Source organism: Rhinatrema bivittatum, chromosome 5, assembly GCF_901001135.1.
Source record: "Rhinatrema bivittatum chromosome 5, aRhiBiv1.1, whole genome shotgun sequence".
NCBI classification, from domain to species: domain Eukaryota; kingdom Metazoa; phylum Chordata; class Amphibia; order Gymnophiona; family Rhinatrematidae; genus Rhinatrema; species Rhinatrema bivittatum.
In genome coordinates, this window is record NC_042619.1 from 116,566,997 (window position 1) to 116,587,427 (window position 20,431).

General features: G+C 47.3%; 1 protein-coding gene across 2 annotated transcripts in view; it reads right to left on the bottom strand.

Moving 5' to 3' along the window:
- The window catches only part of VPS36 (vacuolar protein sorting 36 homolog), an 83,405-nt gene that overhangs the window by 43,681 nt on the left and 19,293 nt on the right, over nucleotides 1-20,431 (bottom strand). For both annotated transcript variants that reach the window (XM_029602781.1, XM_029602780.1), the window contains exons 4-5: nucleotides 17,451-17,565; nucleotides 16,309-16,398 (exon numbers count right to left, since the gene is read on the bottom strand). In XM_029602781.1, the coding sequence (XP_029458641.1) occupies nucleotides 16,309-16,398; nucleotides 17,451-17,565 (205 nt within the window). The remainder of the gene's footprint in view (nucleotides 1-16,308; nucleotides 16,399-17,450; nucleotides 17,566-20,431) is intronic.

The window sequence follows — 20,431 nt, forward strand, 5'->3', positions numbered from 1 at the left end:
GTCTCCCTTTACCTGTGCACCTGCACTGCTGCTCCTCCTACCTACCCTGGGCTCCTTCTACAGTTTTGGCTCAGACACATTCCGAGGGAAACAGGGAGAAATTGATTTCTTTTACGTTAGGTAATGCTGAAAGACTATCAATATCTGTGCTACTCCTTATCCTTCCAGCAGAAGAAACTGTCTTGATCTCATGCTTTCGTTGACAAGTACATGGACATGATGGTGAAATGACCGACTTAATGCATATGTTACGCCTATTTTTTTTAATACATTTGGCCACTGCCTGCCAAAGACGCCCATTCTAATATTAAAGGAATATAAAAAATGTGCAGGTCTGTGCCAAGCAGCCCTGCAGTCTTAATACTGGAATTGACAAATCAGAAACTTTGAGCAAGAGTTTGATTAAAAGCATTTCTCCATGCAGTTGGCAGGCTTGGGGGTTAATTACTGGATGATCTGAGGCAGCAGAAGCAGCTTGGGGTGTATTTTGGTTAGAAGGGTGTGCGTGCTCAAGGCCATTTTATAGGGGGCTGGGCTCAAGCCAAAACAATCTTGGCAACGAATGAGAGCCTCAGGGGAAAGTACGTAGGAGATACTGGGAAAGCGAGCCAGACAGCTCTTGGACTGCAGGGTCCCATAATACTGGGATGGAAAATGAGGCTTGGTTTTAAGCAGGGAGGCAGATTGCATCTAGCAGACGACACAGTCAGTGTGAGGGGGGGGGGGGGGGGGTCTCTCTTTCCTGCACCCTCAATGGAGCTTGGGACAGGGGAGATACTGGTGCAATATTTGTTACAAATTTACAATTTTGTTATCCATGCCTTCCTCCGCCTGCTGGAGGGAGCAGCTCTTACAAACTCCAGAATGTGCCTCCCTTTCTCTTGTTGGCAGTGGTAGGACTGGACCACATCTCTTGCTTGTGGTGTTGTTAGCGGCTCAGGCCTGTGGTTCCTACCAGCTCCAGTATGTGCCTCCCTCTGTATGCTCTGCTGCCTTGGGCCACATGAAATTCCTCAGCGGGCTAGATATGTTCCACAGGCTGTAGCTTGTGGAAACACTGAACTAAAGAGTATCCCCTAGTGTGTGTTCATACAAAGGTGCTTTGAAAGCCAGTGCAACTGCTGCTCTAAGTGCCGAGATAGATTCCATGAATGTGGTGTCCTCGCAGAATGCTCGCCCTGGCTATTTAATTTTGGAATGGTGATCTGCATTTGTTCTACCTCTGAAATGTATCCTCAGTGTCACTAATTCATACCTAATCAAATTCTTCAAGGCTATTTATCCAGGAAAATTGGACGTCTGAAAAAACTCAATCCGCCTACAAGTACACGCAGTCTTCCATGGTGCTGAACCATGAGGAGGCACTTTGAAGTCGGAGAGGAAAACAATGTGCGTGGTTTATATTTTCAAACCTAGGAGCACAGTTTTCCCACTGAAATTTTACCTGCACAAAAAAAGTAAATGCAAAGTCCACAGATTCTTTGTACCCGGAGACAATTTTCAAAGGCCTAAGTGTGCGTGTCCTTTCCCTTTCAAAACTAGGTATGAAATATGGGACCCGCAGCCAAACGTTTGAATTTTGCTCCCATGGTGTTTGAGAATTTATGTATTTATTTACATTGATATCCTGCAATTCAAAAAAATAAATAAATTATTTATATATATATATATATATATATATGGCTCTGGATGGCTAACAAAGAATAAAAACCAAATATTGGTACAAAATTTAGCCAAAACAATTGAAATCATAAAATCTAGTCCTTAAAAATTAAAAAAAAAAAAATTGCAAACTTTGTGACAATCTCTGGATGGAGGCGCAGAGTCAAGTCATATGGTGGGCACCAATGCTGGTCACTGCCACCGTCGCCGCCATCTCAAAGACATCATAGGCGAACCGGACCTCATGCCTGTCACACTCCAAACCTTGCTGGACCACCTTCAGAAAGTCTTCCTGCAGTGGTTGAGGCAGGCACTCAACCAGATCCTGAACTTGCTTCCAGAGATTTCTGGAATATTGGCTCATATAGGAAAATTGGTTCTTACCTGCTAATTTTCATTCCTGTCACGGATCAGTCCAGACAGTGGGTTGTCTCCACTGTCCAGCTGCTCCTGTCCAGCAGATGGAACCAGAGAAAAACTGAAAGGGCATACCATATAAGGAAAGTGCTCACCTTGCGCCCCTCAGTATAAACGTTAACAAAGCAGATATGAACTCGATGAGGGTCAATGAACTTGATGAGGGTCAAGCAAGTAACTGATCCAAAAAGGATAACACAATGCAAAAACTAGGAACAGTGCAAAAAAAAGCTCTTTTCTAACAGGTATAAACGTCCAGTGCCTTAAGGTCCTTCAAATATAATAGTTCTGTAAGGAAAAGGCATTCTCCACAGCTGAAAAGAAAGAAGACAACGAGCGGACTGAAGAACAGGATACCGGGAGGGAGTCTGGACTGATCCATGGTACTACAGGAACGAAAATTAGCAGGTAACCAATTTTCCTTTCCCTGTAAGTACCCGGATCAGTCCAGACAGTGGGATGTACCAAAGCTTCCCTAACTAGGATGGGACCGTGACAGTCCCGCTCGGAGTACCTGTCTGCCAAAAGAACCAAGCACTGGCGCCGCTACGTCAAGACGGTAATGCCGAGCAAAGGTATGCAGCGACTTCCAAGTGGCTGCTCTGCAAATTTCCTGCGGAGAAACCAGCTGGCTCTCCGCCCATGAGGTAGCCTGCGAACGCAGAGAATGGACTTTCAGACCCTCCGGGACCTGCGGACCCCGGCAAATATACGCCAACACGATGGCTTCTTTTAGCCAACGAGCTATGGTGGCCTTAGAGGCCTTCTGCCCCTTATGAGGCCCACTCCATAAGACAAAAAGATGATCTGAGATCTTGAAGTCATTAGTAACCTGTAAGTACTGCAAAGAGCTCTCTTAACATCCAAACGGCGGAGGTCACCCCCCCCCCCCATCGCACTAGCAGTTTCCTCCAGAGAGAAGGCAGGAAACTCGACGGACTGATTTACGTGGAAGGAGGAAATCACCTTTGGCAGGAAGGAGGAAACTGTCTTTAAAGAGTCCCCAGAATCCGAGAACCGCAAGAAGGGCTCCCTACAGGAGAAAGCTTGAAGCTCGGACACCCTCCTGGTCAAACAAATAGCCACAAGAAAGACTGTCTTAAGCGTCAGATCCTTGAGCGTGGCTTGGCAGAGGGGCTCAAAGGGCACCTCGCAGAGGACACGAAGGACCCGATTAAGACTCCAGGACGGACAAGTCGCCCAGACCGGTGGATTCAAATGCTTAGAGTCCTTAAGAAAACATACTACATCCGGATGGGCCGCCACCAAGTAACCGTCGAGCCTCCCTAAGAGGGAACCAAGGGCTGAAACCTGAACACGCAAGGAGTTAAAGACAAGCCTTTAGAGAAACCGTTCTGAAGGAAGGAGAGAACCAAGGAGACCGAAGCCCTATGCGTCGATACCCCCGCGTCCGCACACATATTCTCAAACACCCTCCAGACTCGCACATAAGCCAGAGAAGTAGAGGTTTTACGTGCGTGCATCAAAGTGGAGATCACTTCCTCCTTATAGCCCCTCCATCTTAGGTGCCACCGCTCACAAGCCAGGCCGCTGGACAAAAGCGATCCGCCCGCTCAAAATATACGAGACCTTGTCAGAGGAGACTGTGGAGGTGACAGAGCCGAAGAGGGCCGTCTGATGCGAGATTCACAAGGTCTGCGAACCACGGTCTGCGGGGCCACACCGGCGCGATGAGAATTACCAGCTCGTTGTGAACCTCTATCCGTCTGAGGACCTTTCCCACCAGAGGCCAAGGTGGGAACACGTAAAGGAGGATATCTCTGGGCCAGGGTAGGACCAGCGTGTCCACTCCCTCCGAGCAGTGTTCCTGTCTTCGGCTGAAGAACCTGGGAGCCTTTGCATTCTTTAAGGTGGCCATCAAGTCCAAGAGGGGAACCCCCCACTTGCAAACGACTAGATCCATCGCTTCTTCCGACAACTCCCACTCCCCAGGGTTGAGATGTTGACGACTGAGAAAATCTGCCTGAACATTCTCCTTCCCTGCAATGTGGGAAGCCGCCAGGCGGTCCAGGTGGTGCTCCACCCATGAGAACAGTTTGCTGGCCTCCAGAGCCACCAGGCGATTGATGTAAGCTACTGTGGTGGCATTGTCGGAGAGGACTCTCACCGCTTTGCGCCTGACCAAGGGGAGGAAAAACTCGAGTGCCAATCGGACTGCTCGGGCCTCCAGGCGGTTGATGTGCCACTTGGATTGGGTCGTGGACCAACGACCCTGAGTCGACTGAGCCTGACAACCGCTCCCCAGCCGGAGAGGTTGGCAGCCGTTGTAAGGACAATCCACTGGGGAGTTTCCAGAGGAATACCCCGTGACAGATCACTGAGGGAAAGCCACCACTGTAGGCTGGAGGTGGTAGATTCGGGAAGTGGCAGAAGCACCTGAAAATTTCCTGAAACCGGCTTCCAGCGGGCTAGCAAAGTTTTCTGCAAATGACGCATATTTGCAAACGCCCAGGGAACTAGATCTATAGTGGAAGCCATAGAGCCCAGTACTTGAAGGTAGTCCCAGGCCATGGGCAACGAAAGAGAATGAGATGCTGGATCTGTTTCAAGAGCTTGAGCGCCCGAACCTCGGGTAGGAAAACCTCAGACACCAGAGTGTCGAAAACAAGCTCCCAGGAATTCCAGGACCTGGGAGGGCACAAGGTTGCTCTTGGAGTAATTGAGAAGCCACCCGAGGGAGATGAGGACCGACACTACACGACTGACTGCTGCCACACAGAGCTTCTCTGACTTCGCCCAGATGAGCCAGTCGTCCAGGTAGGGCTGGACTAATATTTCCTCCCACCGAAGGAAGGCTGCGACCACCACCATCACCTTGGTGAATGTACGAGGAGCGGTGGTGAGACCTAACGGGAGAGCCTGAAACTGGAAGTGCCTGCCCAGAATGTGGAAGCGAAGAAACTTCTGGTGTTCCTTGCAAATCGGGATGTGTAGGTAAGCCTCCATGAGGTCGAGGGAGGCCAGGAACTCCCCGGAGCGAACCGCCGCTATGACCGCCCTCAGGGTCTTCATTCGAAAATGAGGAACCCTGAGGGCCCAGTTGACTCTCTTGAGGTCCAGGATTGGACGGAAGGCGCCGTCCTTTTTGGGAACGATGAAGTAGATGGAATACTGGCTGGATCCCTGTTCTTTTCCAGGAACCGGAACTATGGCTCCGAGCTCCAGGAGCTTGTCGAGAGTCTGACACACTGCTGGTTGCTTTCGACTGCCGCATGGCGAGATCAGGTGTCGGTCGGGAAGCTCCCGAGCAAATTCTAACGCGTAACCTTTTTCGATCACATCGAGGACCCACTGATCCGCAGTGAATTTGGACCATTCCTCAAGAAAAAGGGACAGACATCCACCTAAGGCGCGAACGGAAGAAGGGGCCAGCCTCATCTCATTGCGAGGACTTTGAGGCGGATCTGGGAGGGTTGCCATCTCTGAAAGGCCGACGCCCCCGAAAGGAAGGAGACCATGCCTGCGACCTGGTGGAGGAATTCCGCTAAAAAGACCCTGTGCTGACCCCTGAAACGAGAGCGCGAAGGAAAAAAGGATTTTGACTGATTAGGGAGGTCCTCAGGCAGCTTATGAACCTTATTTTCTCCCAAGGACTTAATAAGCTGTTCCAGGTCCTCCCCAAAAAGCAACCTGCCCTTGAAAGGAAGAGTGCCCAATTGTGACTTCGAGGAGGAGTCCGCCACCCAGTTATGGAGCCAAAGGAGACGCCTGGCGGAAACCATGGAGAACATAGCCCTGGCCTGCAGTTGGAGGAGATCATAAAGGGCATCAGCTCCATAAGCAATCCCGCCTTCGATTTGCTCCGCTTGTTCGGCCTCAGCAGCCGGGAGGTCCTGGGTGCTGAGCAATTGTTGAACCCATCTGAGGCTTGCCCGCTGCATGAAACTGCTACAGACCGTCACATGGACTCCTAAGGCCAACACATCGAAGATCCTTTTAAGATGAAGTTCCGGGGGGGCGCTGTTTGCATCCAATGTGAGAGGACGCACATTAGCTCAGCTCCGCTCCCTCCGAGCCCTGTAACCCTCATAACGCGGTTCAAAATCTTGCTATTCTCAGCGAAACTTGTAAGAACTTCACTCTAATCCGCCTGCTTTACACGCTATGACCAGCAAAAGGAAACCGATGGACTTAAAGCAATACTCTTATGGTAAAAACAATCCGGGGACAATTCAAGATGGCGCCGACAGTGGAGCTGGGGACCCGGGCGAACCAGGAGACCCGATAGCGGAGGGAAGGGAAGCCTTGGACCCGGAACGGGACTCCCCAAGTGAGGCTCTGTCTCGAGACGAAGCTAGACGCTGGTTCATGGAGCTGAGAGCCGATATGAAGCAATATCGGCAGGACATTATGGCGTCAGTGGCTGACCTCAAAGAGGATCTCGCTGCACTGGGTAACCGCGTTGATGAGACAGAAATTCGCCTAGAGGGCCATGGGGATGCCATCAACCGTTTAGTGACTCGACAGGACAATACTTCTGCTGAAATCAAAGCACTACACGATAAGATCGAGGACTTAGACAATCGAGGCAGGAGAAATAACATGAGGATCAGAGGCGTTCCTGAAACCCCTGAATATGCTGATGCGCGGCAAACAGCGGCCCAAATTTGCAATTTTGTTTTGAGCGGAGGAGCTGAGGGTCAGTCAGAGGGAACGGACATAACATCCGCAAACAGTTTTGAAAGAGCCCATCGGGCGTTGGGCCCCCGCCGCGACCAGCAGCCACGCGACATCGTCCTCTGCTTTTCTAGCTTTCTTTTAAAGGAACGGATCCTTAAGGAAGCCCGCCTGCAGAAATCCATACAGTGGTGTAACTGCCAAATTTCCCTTTATCAGGACTTGGCACCGAGTACACTGAAAAAGCGTTATGACATGCGGGAAGTAACGGCTGCCTTGCGGGGTCGAGATATTCGATATCGCTGGACTTACCCCTTCGGGTTGAATTTTCAACACCAGGGAATCAGCTACCGAATCGCCTCCTTGGATGACGCCGTGGACGCCTTCCAGAAGGCTCAATTGCCTCTTACGTTTACCACTTCTAAAATGGCGGACCGGCATTCGATCCGGGACTCAGCGCCTCGGTGGCAGAGAGCCGGGAAGGGCGGTAAGAGACTGCGCCGCCAGTCTGGTGGCACGGGATCCCATACTTCGGAACCGGACTGAAAGAGACTTGAACTGTCAGCTTTTATTGATTTCAGGCGGGTCTTTCCGGCTATAATGTTTCCCCGGGGTCTAATTGCACTATTAGGCTGGAGCTGGTGGGGAACTCCTATGACGGGTTATGGTCATGGGGGAAATGCTTGTTGCATTGTTCATTGTTAGCATTTATATTGTGATTTCATAGTTCTGGAGGGTTTCTATCATATAAATTCCACAATTCTTCATAGACAGGGGGGAGGGGGGGGGAGGGGGCGGGGATTTTCATGTTCATTCCTCCGATTGGATGGCCGCAGGTCCTCACAATTTAGTATCCCATCATACGATTTGGGATGCTGCAGGACGTACAGACCTCATGACAGATTACAGTGGTAGCGCTGCTAGATGGAAGCGTGACAGGGGGCAGTATGGATATATAAGGCGGGAGCTTGTAATACACAGGGGCGGAGACCTGAGGCACGAGGTTGACAGGGGGGCACTGGGGGCTATGGAGGTGATAGTTTTATATCAAAATGGCGGTTAAATTGGTATCCATAAATGTGAAGGGGTTGAATTCGCCCCAGAAACGGCAGCTGTTACAAAGGGAACTCACACGACAGGTTGCAGATATTATTTTTATACAAGAAACGCATATTAGACAGTCACATGAACACTTGCTAAAATACCCTCGGTTTCCTACAGCGTTGTGGGCTGCTAGCACGCTGGAATGTAAATACACAGGTGTGGGTATATTGTATTCTCCGTCACTTGTACATGAGCAAATCCAGGTAGTTAAGGATCCTCATGGCAGATTTATCCTCAATAAGATCAAAATAGATAACAAGATGTTCACTATCCTTAATGTATATTTTCCTTTACAGAATCAGGTATCTTTTATACACCGTTTAAATACCCTGTTGCAACAACATGCGGAGGGGGAGGTGATCGTGGGGGGTGATTTTAACCTGATCATGGATCCCGCTAAAGATTCCAGCTCAGGTTCACAGGCACATAAGGTGGAGCGTCGAGCTTGGTTGGGGGTACTAGAGGATTGGGGTTTGGTGGACATCTGGCGGCTTAAACATGCACACTCCCGATCGTACACGTTTTACTCCCACCCACATTCTACGTATTCTCGCATTGACTACCTTTTTGTGTCGGCCACTATGCAGGGCAGGATACAAAAGGCTGATATTGATAATATTACATGGTCCGACCATGCTCCTGTGTGGATGGTCTGCACTATGGGTGATCATGGCGGTGGGCTTCGCACTTGGAGACTTAATGACAGTCTTCTTAAAGACCCCGGCTTCACAACATCCATCTCCCAGCAGTTGCAGGAATATTTTCGGCTTAACCAAGTGGAGGACATGTCTCCTCTTACAGTGTGGGAGTGTTCCAAAGCTGTTATCCGAGGCTCTTGTATAGCTCGGGTGGCTTATTGCAATAAAGAAAGAGACGCTAAGCGGGCGCAGCTCAACCAGGAGCTTACTGAATTAACCAGAAAACATAGCAATACGCAGTCCCGGAAGCTCTACCAAAAACTTTTAGCAGTGCGGGGACAGCTTAGGGCATTGGAAGACTCAGCCATAAGTCACTATCTGACTCTTCTCAAACAGAAATATTTTGAGGGGGGTAATAAGGCGGGTAGACTCTTAGCCAGGCAATTGAGGGCAGCTCAAGCCCAGACAATCATAGCAAAGATACGAGATACTCAGGGCCAGGTGGTTACCTCCTCCGCGGAAATTCGACAGTCATTTACTGATTTTTATTCCAAGCTTTACTCTAGGGACCAATCCATAGCCTCTAACACAATCGATGAGTATTTGTCTACTATTGAACTACCCCATCTGACCCCGTTACAAAGGGAGGTATTGGATAGGCCTATCTCACAACTGGAAGTGTTGGCGGCTATAGAGTTGTTGAAGGCTGGAAAGGCCCCAGGGCTGGACGGCTTTACCGGTATTTACTATCGTAAATTTGCCCAGACGTTGGTGGGCCCATTGACCCTGGCGTTTAATTCCATCTTGGCGGGCTCGGACTTCACACTGGATGCCAACACGGCAGGTATCACTGTGTTGGCTAAACCGGGCAGGGATCCCGAGCTTTGTAGTTCCTATAGGCCGATATCCCTCATTAATATCGATATGAAGCTCCTTGCCAGAGTTTTGGCTGCCAGGCTGAATGGGGTGCTGCCCGGGCTTATACATAATGATCAGGTGGGATTTGTGCCTGGAAGGTTGGCGGCCGACAATGTCCGTCGGATAGTAGATATTATTGATCTAGCGCACAAGGAGGTTCTTCCAGCCATCCTTCTGGCGCTGGATGCGGAGAAGGCCTTTGATCTTGTTCATTGGGACTTTCTCTTCCGCACCTTACGGATTATGGGTTTTGGTGATTGCTTTATTGAATGGATTCGTAAAATGTATGCTAACCCAGCGGCCAGGGTAAAGGTTAATGGGACCTATGGCCCCCAGTTTTCAATCCAGCGTGGAACTAGACAGGGGTGTCCCCTTTCCCCCCTTTTATTTGCTATTTTTTTAGAACCTTTTGCCAGACGAATACGAGGCAATACGGCTATCTGTGGCATTGCCAAAGGTAAAGATAATTTTAAAATATCGTTATTTGCAGACGATGTCATGTTTACTCTGGCTGAACCTGAGCAATCGTTGCAGGGGGTTATGAAAGAGTTGGATGAGTTCACGTCCAGGTCTGGTATGAAAATTAATTTTGAAAAGTCCGAAATCCTTAATCTGACTCTGCCTGCTGAGTCAGCCTTGGCTCTCCAAAAGAAGTTCCCTTTTAAATGGGCCGAGACCTCTCTTAAATATTTGGGGGTTCACCTGGGGAAGCATAATGACTCCCTATACGACTTGAATTATCGCCCTTTATTGGCCAAAATACAGAAGGACCTGGATAAATGGCTAGCCCACTCACATTCCTGGTTAGGTAGAATAGCCATTATTAAGATGAATGTGTTGCCCCGCTTTCTGTATTTCTTTACCACGATTCCTATCTATCTCCCTGATATGCTCCTTCGCAAATGGCAACAGATTCTAGGACACTTCATATGGCGGCGTCGGCCCCCCAGGATAGCTAGGGCTGTCCTATATCAGACTAGAGCTCGGGGTGGTCTACAGGTGCCCAATCTAGCATGGTACTATAACGCTGCACAATTGCGGGCGCTGGTTGCCCTTCACTCTAGTGCCGAGGTACCGCAGTGGGTTAAGTTGGAGCAAGCTCTTCTGGGTCATATTCCTGTGGATGCCCTCCCGTGGCAACCCCAATCTACCTGGGGCAATCACACTATGTTGCCATTTGCCCTGCGTACTACCATGCGGGTTTGGAGTAGATGGAAACAGGTGTTAGTAGGGCCAGAGTATTACTCTATGATGACCCATCTATTCGCCAATGTTGTGATACCCTTGCAGGCACGTACTGGGGCTTCTCAGCAATGGGTGAGGGCGGGGATCTATAAGTTGGGTCAGGTTTATCAACAGGGTGCCATATTGTCGTGTGAACAGTTAAAAGAGGTATATAGTTTAGAACGAGTTGATTTTCTCACATATGCCAAAGTATATCATTTTTTCAAGAAGGGGCTCCGTATTGGCACGATTAGAACTAAGGGTACCCTTTTTGAAATGTTTTGTAAATCTGCCAACTCTCTGCGGGGTGTGATTTCCAAGATATATGGACTCATGAACGCTCGTAACCTGGGTACCCTCAGACATCGATCTTTATGGGAAAATGACTTTCAAATTTCTTTAGCAGATGAGGACTGGGAGAGCATTTATACAGCAGCCCATAAGTGTTCCATATCTACGGGCCTACAAGAAAATTGCTACAAACTTCTCTACAGGTGGCATTATACACCCGTCGCACTTCATAAATTTGCTCCTGATATCTCTGACACTTGCTGGAGAGGTTGTGGCAGTACGGGCACTTACTATCACCTATGGTGGCTCTGCCCCATCATAGCTCAATGCTGGACAGTGGTGTTGGTGTGGTTGTGCCAGATCCTAAACCAGAATCTCACCATTGAACCTTGGCATGTCCTCTTGGGTTTAACCCTTTCCAATACATCACCATCTGTTCAAAAGCTAGCTCTGCAAGTTTTTATTGCTACACGAGCGGAGATTGCACTCCACTGGAAACAGAAAACTGCACCATCTCTAGCCAACATTCAACACCGTCTTCATTCTTATTACCAGCTGAACCGGCTTACAGCGTTACATCAAGATCGCCTTCCTGCTTTCCAAAAGCTATGGTCTCCATATTCCGACTGGTTGGAGACTCAGAAGGCCTGTACAGAATGACTGTCAACGGATATAGGGGAGCGGTCAAGAGGCTAACACAGATGTTGCTTCTCTTTCTACGTAAATAACCATGGTGAATTCGTGTTACCTATCTGCCTTAGCGGAATTTTACCAGTCTGCTGGACTACCAAGATGGACCTCATACAGTTTTTGTGCCCCAACCATATTATTGGCTTCCGACTTTCCGTTCACTACACACTTAACTCAGTATTGCCGCCTGATTACTCTTTATGATGAAAGTTGCCTTGTGATCTGGTCATGGAGGAATGGGGGGAAGGAGGGAATACGGGGGATGTTTTTCATGAGGGTTTAAAAAAAAACTTTGGTAAGACTATGGCGCTCATTAGTCCAGGGTATTATTACCTATTGTTAACACTGGGTGCTTTTCTTTGTGGACATGTTATAATGTACTTGGTTGTGTTCTACCTGATATGCTGTTCATTAATGGTTACCAATAAAAATTGTTTATATACAAAAAAAAAAGATGAAGTTCCAACTTGCAATCTTGAAGATCCTTTAAGGCCGTTGCCCCCACCATCGGGATAGTGGTGTGCTTGGTGACAGCGAACACCGAAGCATCAACCTTGGGGACCTTTAACATATCTAGGGCCTGATCCGGCAGGGGATATAGCTTATCCATTGCCCTGCCAACATGGAGGCCAGATGTGGGGGACTCCCATTCCCGGACCAGGAGCTGCATAAGCATAGGGTGAAAAAGAAAAGTACTAGGAGGAGCTCAGAGGCCAGCTAAGACCGTGTCCACGGTCCGAGAAGTAGAGGTACTGGCAGGGTTCTCTGAGGGAACCTCAATCCCAAATTCATCCAGAACAAAAGGAATGAATGGATCAAGTTCTTCCCGGTTAAATAATCTTAGGACCCGCGGGTCATCTCCCTCCACAGGTGGATTCCCTAGCGAAAGATCCGGGTCGTCATCCTGATCTGGCAGCGGAGCGGGCTGAGGAGGATCAAGTGGGTCTGGACCACCGGGCACAGTCCTAACCCTGGTCGCACCCTGCGAGTCTGGGGCGCCAGAGCCCTGGCCGCCAATCAAACGAGGGATTTTTGCTGCCGGGGGGGGGGGGGGCCGGGGAGGGATCCCACTGTTCCTCCAAGCTGGCCAAAAAAGATCTGTGCAATAAGAGCACAAACTCCGGGGAAAACCCGGGGTGTGCTCTGCCAGGCAAGGGGGGGGAGGGGCAGAAACAGGAGCAGGAGAGTCCATAGGACTTAAATTAGGCAGAGAATGGTTAAAATCCGGCTCCCCTCCCCCCTGAGGCTCTGAGTCTTCAGTGAGGTCCGGGCAAAAAATGGCCGCCATTCCCGCGGATTTTTCTTTTTTTTTTTGAGGAGGAGGACGGCCTGGACACACGCTTGCCAACCCGACCTCAGGTCATCGATTTAACAGGTGCCATGGAGGATCCCTCCCCTCTGGGCAAGCAGACTGAGCAAAGGCCGTCACAGGAGAGCCGCAAAGCAGGCTCCCTGCAGGCCAGGCAAAGCACTGATCTCGGCGTCAGGATCATGAGAAAAAACAGCTGATTTTTGCCTGCACAGAAGTGCGAAAGCCAGCGAAGGCTGTGAGCTGCTTCTTACCCTGCCGGTCGGCAAAGTGCCGTAAAGAATAGCCTTTTCCACTTCAAAATTAAACTTGAATTGAATCAGTCCCTTTCTTTTTTTTTTTTTTTTGAAGAATTACTTAGCAGGCTTTATTGAGCACTGATACAGCAGAGGAATGTCAAACTTCTCTGCAAAGGGACCCAAGGCATGCACATCTCAGGGGTCACCACGGGAAAAGGAGGGGGAGTGACTGGACCATCAGTATTCATCCCTAGGCAGGGAAGGCCACCGGGAAAAAGGAGCCCTAGGCTGAAGTAATCAAGGGGAAAAATCCCCCCTAGGGCTCCACAAGAGCTAGGAGACAAACTGTCTCCTGTGAGAAAAGATACACTGTTTAACTTTTCTGGTTTGTTTTTTTTGGTAGAAAATACTTGCTTGACCCAGGAAATGTTGAAGAAAAGAAATCTTTGAAGAGAAGAAATGGCAGAAACAGAAGATTTGCTAAGGAGAGGGAATCGCAGGTTCGTCTGACCGCATCTGATGGAACCAGAGAAATACTGAGGGGTGCAGGGTGAGCACTCTCCTTATATGGTATGTCCTTTCAGTTTTTCTCTGGCTCCATCTGCTGGACAGGAGGCTCAACTCACTGTCTGGACTGATCCGGGTACGTACAGGGAAATAGCTGATAGCAGGTAATACAAGCCACCAGCATGGAGCCCTGGAAGACTTTCCTCCCTAGGGCATCCAGCACCCTGTGTTCTTGGTCTAGGGGAGCCGAGATATGGGTTCAAGAATGCTTTGTTTTTTTTGAGGGCGTACTCCACCACTATAGACTAGTGCAGGAGCTGACGCCTCTTAAACCTCTTGGTGGGTTGAACCAAATACACCGCATCGGTCTTCCTGTTCACCGGGTTACTGAGATGGGGTGTTCCCAGAGCCGGATAGACAAGTCCTTAAAAATGTCATGAACCAGGACAGCCACCGCCTCGTTAGACACATCCACAAACTGGAGGATCTCCAGCATCTTGTGCCGGGAGTCCTCCTCCGTCAGGAGCTGGAACGGGACAGGCACCATCATGGCTTGTACAAAACCTGCAAATGTCAGGTCCTCGGGAGTTGATCGAAGCCTCTCCGGGGGCAACGGCTCAGAGGGCAGGGCCTCAGAGTAGGACTCTAGTATGTCATCCCCCCATGGGTCATACTGGGCATCCTCCTCACTCAGATCGTCCAGGGACACCAGACGGGGAGCCCGGACCTTTGAAATTAGCTTCCGTGGCGCCCCACTCAAGATCTATCAATTCTTGAATGGCCTCCATAACAGGGAAAAAACAAGAGGCTTTATGCAAAGAAATCAAAATGGGATCTTTCTTTGGCTCAGACATGGATTTAGCCCCAGGGACTTCCAGCATCTTTAATTTCTGGGAAATCAGAGCTGGTAACTCATTTCTATGAAAGAATCGCAACACAATGCTATACGGTTCCAATCCTAGAGGAATTTCCCCATTCTCCAGGGAATAAGGATCGGCTTAATCATCCATGCCATCCAAATCCCTATTGGGAAGATTGGCCGCCGATCTAGGAGTACTTCAATGCTTAACCACAGCACCAGGTGTGCAGAAGGTTACCACCTGCGACTCTGACCTGGCAAGATTGGTCGGGGCAGAGAACTGCGCCTGAAGAAAGGACTGCAATCCTTGAAAAAATTCCACCCAAGGAAAGGCAGAAGGATCCATGCCAAAACCAGGAGGCACCTATCCTGTGCCCACCGAACTACCTTTCCCCACTGACGAACCAGTTAAGGGAGATCCAAAGTCGGGTGCCCCTTCTGACACATCTTTACCCAGGCCCACATCAGGCTGGGAAGAACTGGGCTTAGTAAAATCAGATGAAGACAATTCTCCCTGAACCTCCAAGAAGTGCTGGTACAAGTTAGAGGGAACGCCAGAATGAGATGCCCGAATATGACAAGCAGCACAGAAGGTAAAGGTGCTTAGGTTTCTTAGCTATAGGTGCCATCAGTCTGTCAGTGCGCTTAACAAGCAACTGAAAGGTGCCAGTCCATCTGTATGCCCGCTGCAAAAAACAGGCGCCCAAGCCTGTGCCTTGATGAGCATCCAAAAGCTGAGTACCCTCAATGCCGCTCAGATTGTGCACATAGGTAAGCGTATGCCTCAATTAGACGCTGCTACCAACTGGAAGCCCAAGCAGGCGTCCATCTAAGTATCTAATATATGGGTGTACAACTGGATGCACTCGCATGGACCAGTGGTCCTGAAGAGGTCAGCCAAATGAGCAGGAAAACGTGTGAAACACACCACCGTGGCCTACCATGCAGTGCACAGTGATAAGCCTAAGAGTGGTACCTAGCCCAAAAAGGCTGCACAACCTTTCACATCCCCCAAACTCCCTCAGAGGTGGGAACGACATCGGATCGGTGCACTGAGAACGGAGACCAGAGGAAGGAGGAATCCCTACCAAAAAACCCTCTGTTTCTTTCTCTCTCTTTTTTTTTTTGCTTCACCCAAGCTCAGCCCATCCCAGCTGCGTGCAGAGTCAGTCTCCAGTTGCGGAGGGAGAGGGCATATACCATCACCACCACGCTTGACTCCCTGCACCCGCTTGCCTTTCAGCTGTCTGTCTTTTTTACAACTAAGTCCACACCAGCTGAAAACCAGCTACTGGACCAAGGGAAAATCCAATAAATATCACCTCAGGAATTCTCAACTGAAGGAGGGACCATATGTATCACCACAGTAGAGCAGGGCGAATTAATTTCCTTTCTTCTTTTCTCCTTCTGAAAATTTTAAGCAATCCCCAGTAGGGAGATGCACATTCACTATCTGCTGGAGATGGAGAATACTGGCGGGCTGATGTCACTGCAGGGGTATATATACTGTGATATCAGTTTTGCTCCGTCTCCATCTGCTGGTAGATGTGCATAACACATTTGTTCTGGAGCCACCTGTTTAAATGCTAAGAAAACCTACTTTTCACAAAAAAATGTCCCACAAACAAACACGCCTTTCGCCCCTCACTCACATCTACTTAATATAGTGAGACTAAATGTCAAAGTGCAGCGTTAGACTCAGGATCCTATTCTCAAAACATTTTACATGTCAAATAAATACAAACCTTGGATAATGACCTGTAAGAGGGCATATAACATCCCCAACACATTATCAAAGATTTTATGACATACCTGTGGACCCTTATTAAGTGGAATTGCCTGAGACACAGACAAGCGCTCCCATCTCCTCTGTGTTATTTCTTCTGACAAACGCCTAAAGAACTATAAAGAAATACACAAGTCAAGGGGACAATCTGCACCTTTTTCTTAGCATCATTTTTCTCTCTCTATAGAAGTTTACAAAATATCAACTTCACTAACATTAAAGAACATAAGGACATGCCATACTGGGTCAGACCAAGGGTCCATCAAGCCCAACATCCTGTTTCCAACAGTGGCCAATCCAGGCCATAAGAACCTGGCAAGTACCCAAAAACCAAGTCTATTCCATGTTACTGTTGCTAGTAATAGCAGTGGCTATTTTCTAAGTCAACTTAATTAATAGCAGAATTTTTGTGTAATTTTCATTGTCATTTTCTCTCTCCAAGCCACATCTTTCCAGTCCAGATCAGAATTTCATGTCCCAACCCAATATACCACTTCACGTCACTACTCCTGTAGTAAGCAGACAGAGAAGCTAATGAATGTAAGGGGACCCTAGAATGTCCACTACTGGGCCTTCATAACTTGCTCCTGATCTTACTTCCATTCACCCTACCATCTCACTTCTTCAGCTACAGATCTGACATAACAGCATTTCCCCTGGACAAAAAGGCAGGGTAAAAATCCTGGCTTTGGAGTCAAACCAGCAGGTGTCACTGCTACAAAGGCATTGAGTGATATGTTTCTTGGTGCTGTTCGCCATGACCGGGCCTATAGAGCAAGGCTTCTATTCGAGAATCAAGTCTACATCTCCAACATAGTAATAGAGGAGTAGTTGCTACTCACTGGGCTGGATCCATGATTGGAACATTCTGTACCATGACACATTGACTAATTGTAAAGCTCTCTACAAAGCATAAGCACTTCTGACAGGCATGTCTAATAAGTAACCTACAATCTCCTGTGCCTGCTTGTCTTTTATAGGTTATCAGTACATCTTGCCTATTCTGTGCAATTCCTATGTTGCTCTTCATCTCCCTCTATGTGTACAGTGTTGTATATACACACACATCAGGAAGAATCTCCTCCTTATTTGTTGTTATTCTTGTGAGAATTACTTATGAAGAAAGCATACAGGAGCAGCAATTACTTGTCTGTAGCTAAATATTTACCTCAATCTGGCCATGCTCTTTGAAGGAAAGTTTGATGTAGGAGCATCTACTGGTCTGGTAGGGACCAGGTTCTTTGTTTGGGGAGGAAGGGTGAAGATGAACCACTATTTTGGCACTAAAGAGACAGAAAAAAAATATTTACTAATCAAAAAAAGACATGTACATAGGAACCCTGTTATATTAAACTCAACACACTGCTCCTGTCACTACTGTCACCCTCATATCACCTGTGCATCCCCCTTTCCTCCAGACTAAGCTATCTGGGGATGAGCTTCAAAGGGTTTAGGTGCTTAATTTTGGGGTTTATTTACTAAAGGTTTTTTCCCATTCTGTGTCTATGGGGAAATTGCTTAGTAAGTGAGGCCCTTAGGCAGTTAAGTTCCTAAACTGGCCCCTTTAAAACTTTACTAGCACCTGAAATTAGACTCTTAATTTCACTAGGCCTCTAAATTTAGGTGACTAAAACATTTATTTTATTTATTGATTCAATTTCTAATCCGCTTCCCTGACAAAGCTGTCCAAAGTGGTGGTCAAGAGCATAGAAATACAATACACATAACAAAAAACAAAAAGGTTAGCCGGATATATTGGAGGCAGTCTGGGGTGGGGGTATTCCAGGACAGAGTTAAGTTAGCCAGATAATTTATCCCGTGAAGTCTGGTCATGCCAGAGAGCACTCCTAAAGTTAGCTGGGCAAGTTTATCTGGCTAACTAGGAATTCATTCAGCTTATTCAGCAGAACACCAAATCGGCAGTGCTCTGTTAAATATCTGTGACAACGGGGAACAAATTGGTGGCTACGAGATGGAGTTCAGGTGGAGAAAAAAATAAATTAGACGCATAGCACTGATTTTCAACACTAGGCATTTAACTTAGGAGCCTCAATCTAGGCAAATGAATTGCTGGGCTAAATTTAGGAGAATTTTCAGCTGGAAATGTAGGTACCTTATGAGACCAAAGATCTTTTTATGGATCTGTTTGCCTGCCTTGCATTAATTGTTGGTTGCATGCCTGTATTGATGAATGTGTGTGGTGCATTGTATACTCTCAGCACAATAATAATAAAAAAAAAAGAACAATTTTTATTTTATTTGTTTTTATATACCAACGTTCAAGATATATATCACATTGGTTTACAATAAAACGAAACAAACAGTTGAATAAAACTAAGCACATAAAACAATAAAATACTTAAAAATATAGCATGTAATAAAATACAAATATTATAAAATACAGTAAAAATAAATGAAATTCTTAAAAATCTGCAATATGACTAAAATGTTATGAGCAAGGTGACCGAAAGGTACGAAGTTTAGGCTGATGTTAGGTGAAAGCTTGTTGGAAGAGCCAGGTTTTAATACCCTTTTTAAATGTTTTAAGAGAGAATTAGCCTAGAAGATTAGACATTTCCTGAACTCCCAGCCTGCAGAATATTTTCAGTGCATAAAACACTATTCAGCTGTAGCGAACCTGTTACATTGGGGTGAATCAGCCATGGAAGGCACAGGATACTTGAATGGATGTCTCCTTCTTAAGAAATATTGCAAAATACAAGCAACGACAAATCCTATTACTTCCATTGCCAGTGAGGACTGAAAGGGATGTTCTTTCAGCTGGTAGGCAGAGACCAATGATGATACCACTTGACCACATGTCTTCATGACGTTTTCAAAACTCTGTTTTTTGTTCCACGTCTATATTTGTCATTAGCTTTCTCCCCCTGCGGGTTCCAGTTTGTTGGTCTCAGCAGAGCAAGATATGCTCCAGAAGAATGCAGAAGTCACAGTCTTCCCCAAGAGACTTGTACTTACAGCTGAGGTTTTCCTAGGTCTCGAATGTGCCTGTAGGGATATGGACCAGATCAGAGAATGGAGCAGCTATGTGGCTCAAAAGGATTATAAATATGGCAACTGCAAAAGCCCAAACTACAAATATCAGGGACAGGGTGATTCTGTCTGATGTATGAGAAGGGCCTGATGGGGAAACAGAGTGGAACAAGCTGGCAGGCAGAGCTGGTACGCACTGTCTCTCCTAAGGCACTCTCTGCCTGCTAGCATCGTGATGAAAAGCCTTTAAGTAGAATGCCTGTCCTCTCTTAAAAACACATCCTGTCCTGCTTACCACTTCTGATAAGCATCAACACCAAAATAATTGGGGAGGTGATACCTTCATTAGAATAGTAAATGCTGAAAGACATGCACTTCAGGACAGCTAAGGTCAGAATTTAAATTGAGGAATTCATAAGGCTGCTCTCTATCACAAAACCTTAGCGCGCTGAAATAGCAGCGGTTACTGCACACTGATGATGTCACTGTTCAAAGGCGTGGAAACGAAAGCAAACAAACTGTGACATCTGCAGAAGAGGTCCGCATGATCTCAAAAGCTCATAGATTACGATATTTCTTTTTGCTGGTCCGTAACTGGTTTTATAACCTGCAGAGATTCCAGTGCTTTCCAGGGCTAATACAAACTACTAGAAATGTGCACAGACACTCGGTGATGTTAAATTCGCTCTGCAGACGGTTCGTTCCATTGGGATGGTACAACAGTTAAACTCTCAAACTTAATGGTATTCAAGTTTGTTTGCACAAGAGCCAGCAGTAAGAATAAGATGTGTGTTAATTAGGATGGAAAATCTTAGAGCTTTTATTTTGTTTTATTTTTGTGGAGAATATAACAGGTTCCCCTTCTCCCCACAGACTAAGAGCAGTGTTCTCATGCTTTCTTATGAGGCCTACTGTCATCAACAGGTGTTATAAAGGAAAAAGGCACACTAAAATAACCCACAAAAAATACACCACCTCTCAGGGACGGTAACTTTAAAACAAACTCATGGGTGCCCATACGCAGGGATTTAAAATTATGCACGCAATTGTCCACGTATGATTTAAAATACTAATTTTAAGCAGTTAACCAAGCAAATGTATTTCACTTAGGACCTTGTCGGCTTTAATGTGCGCAGGTAAGCGAATTTTAAAACA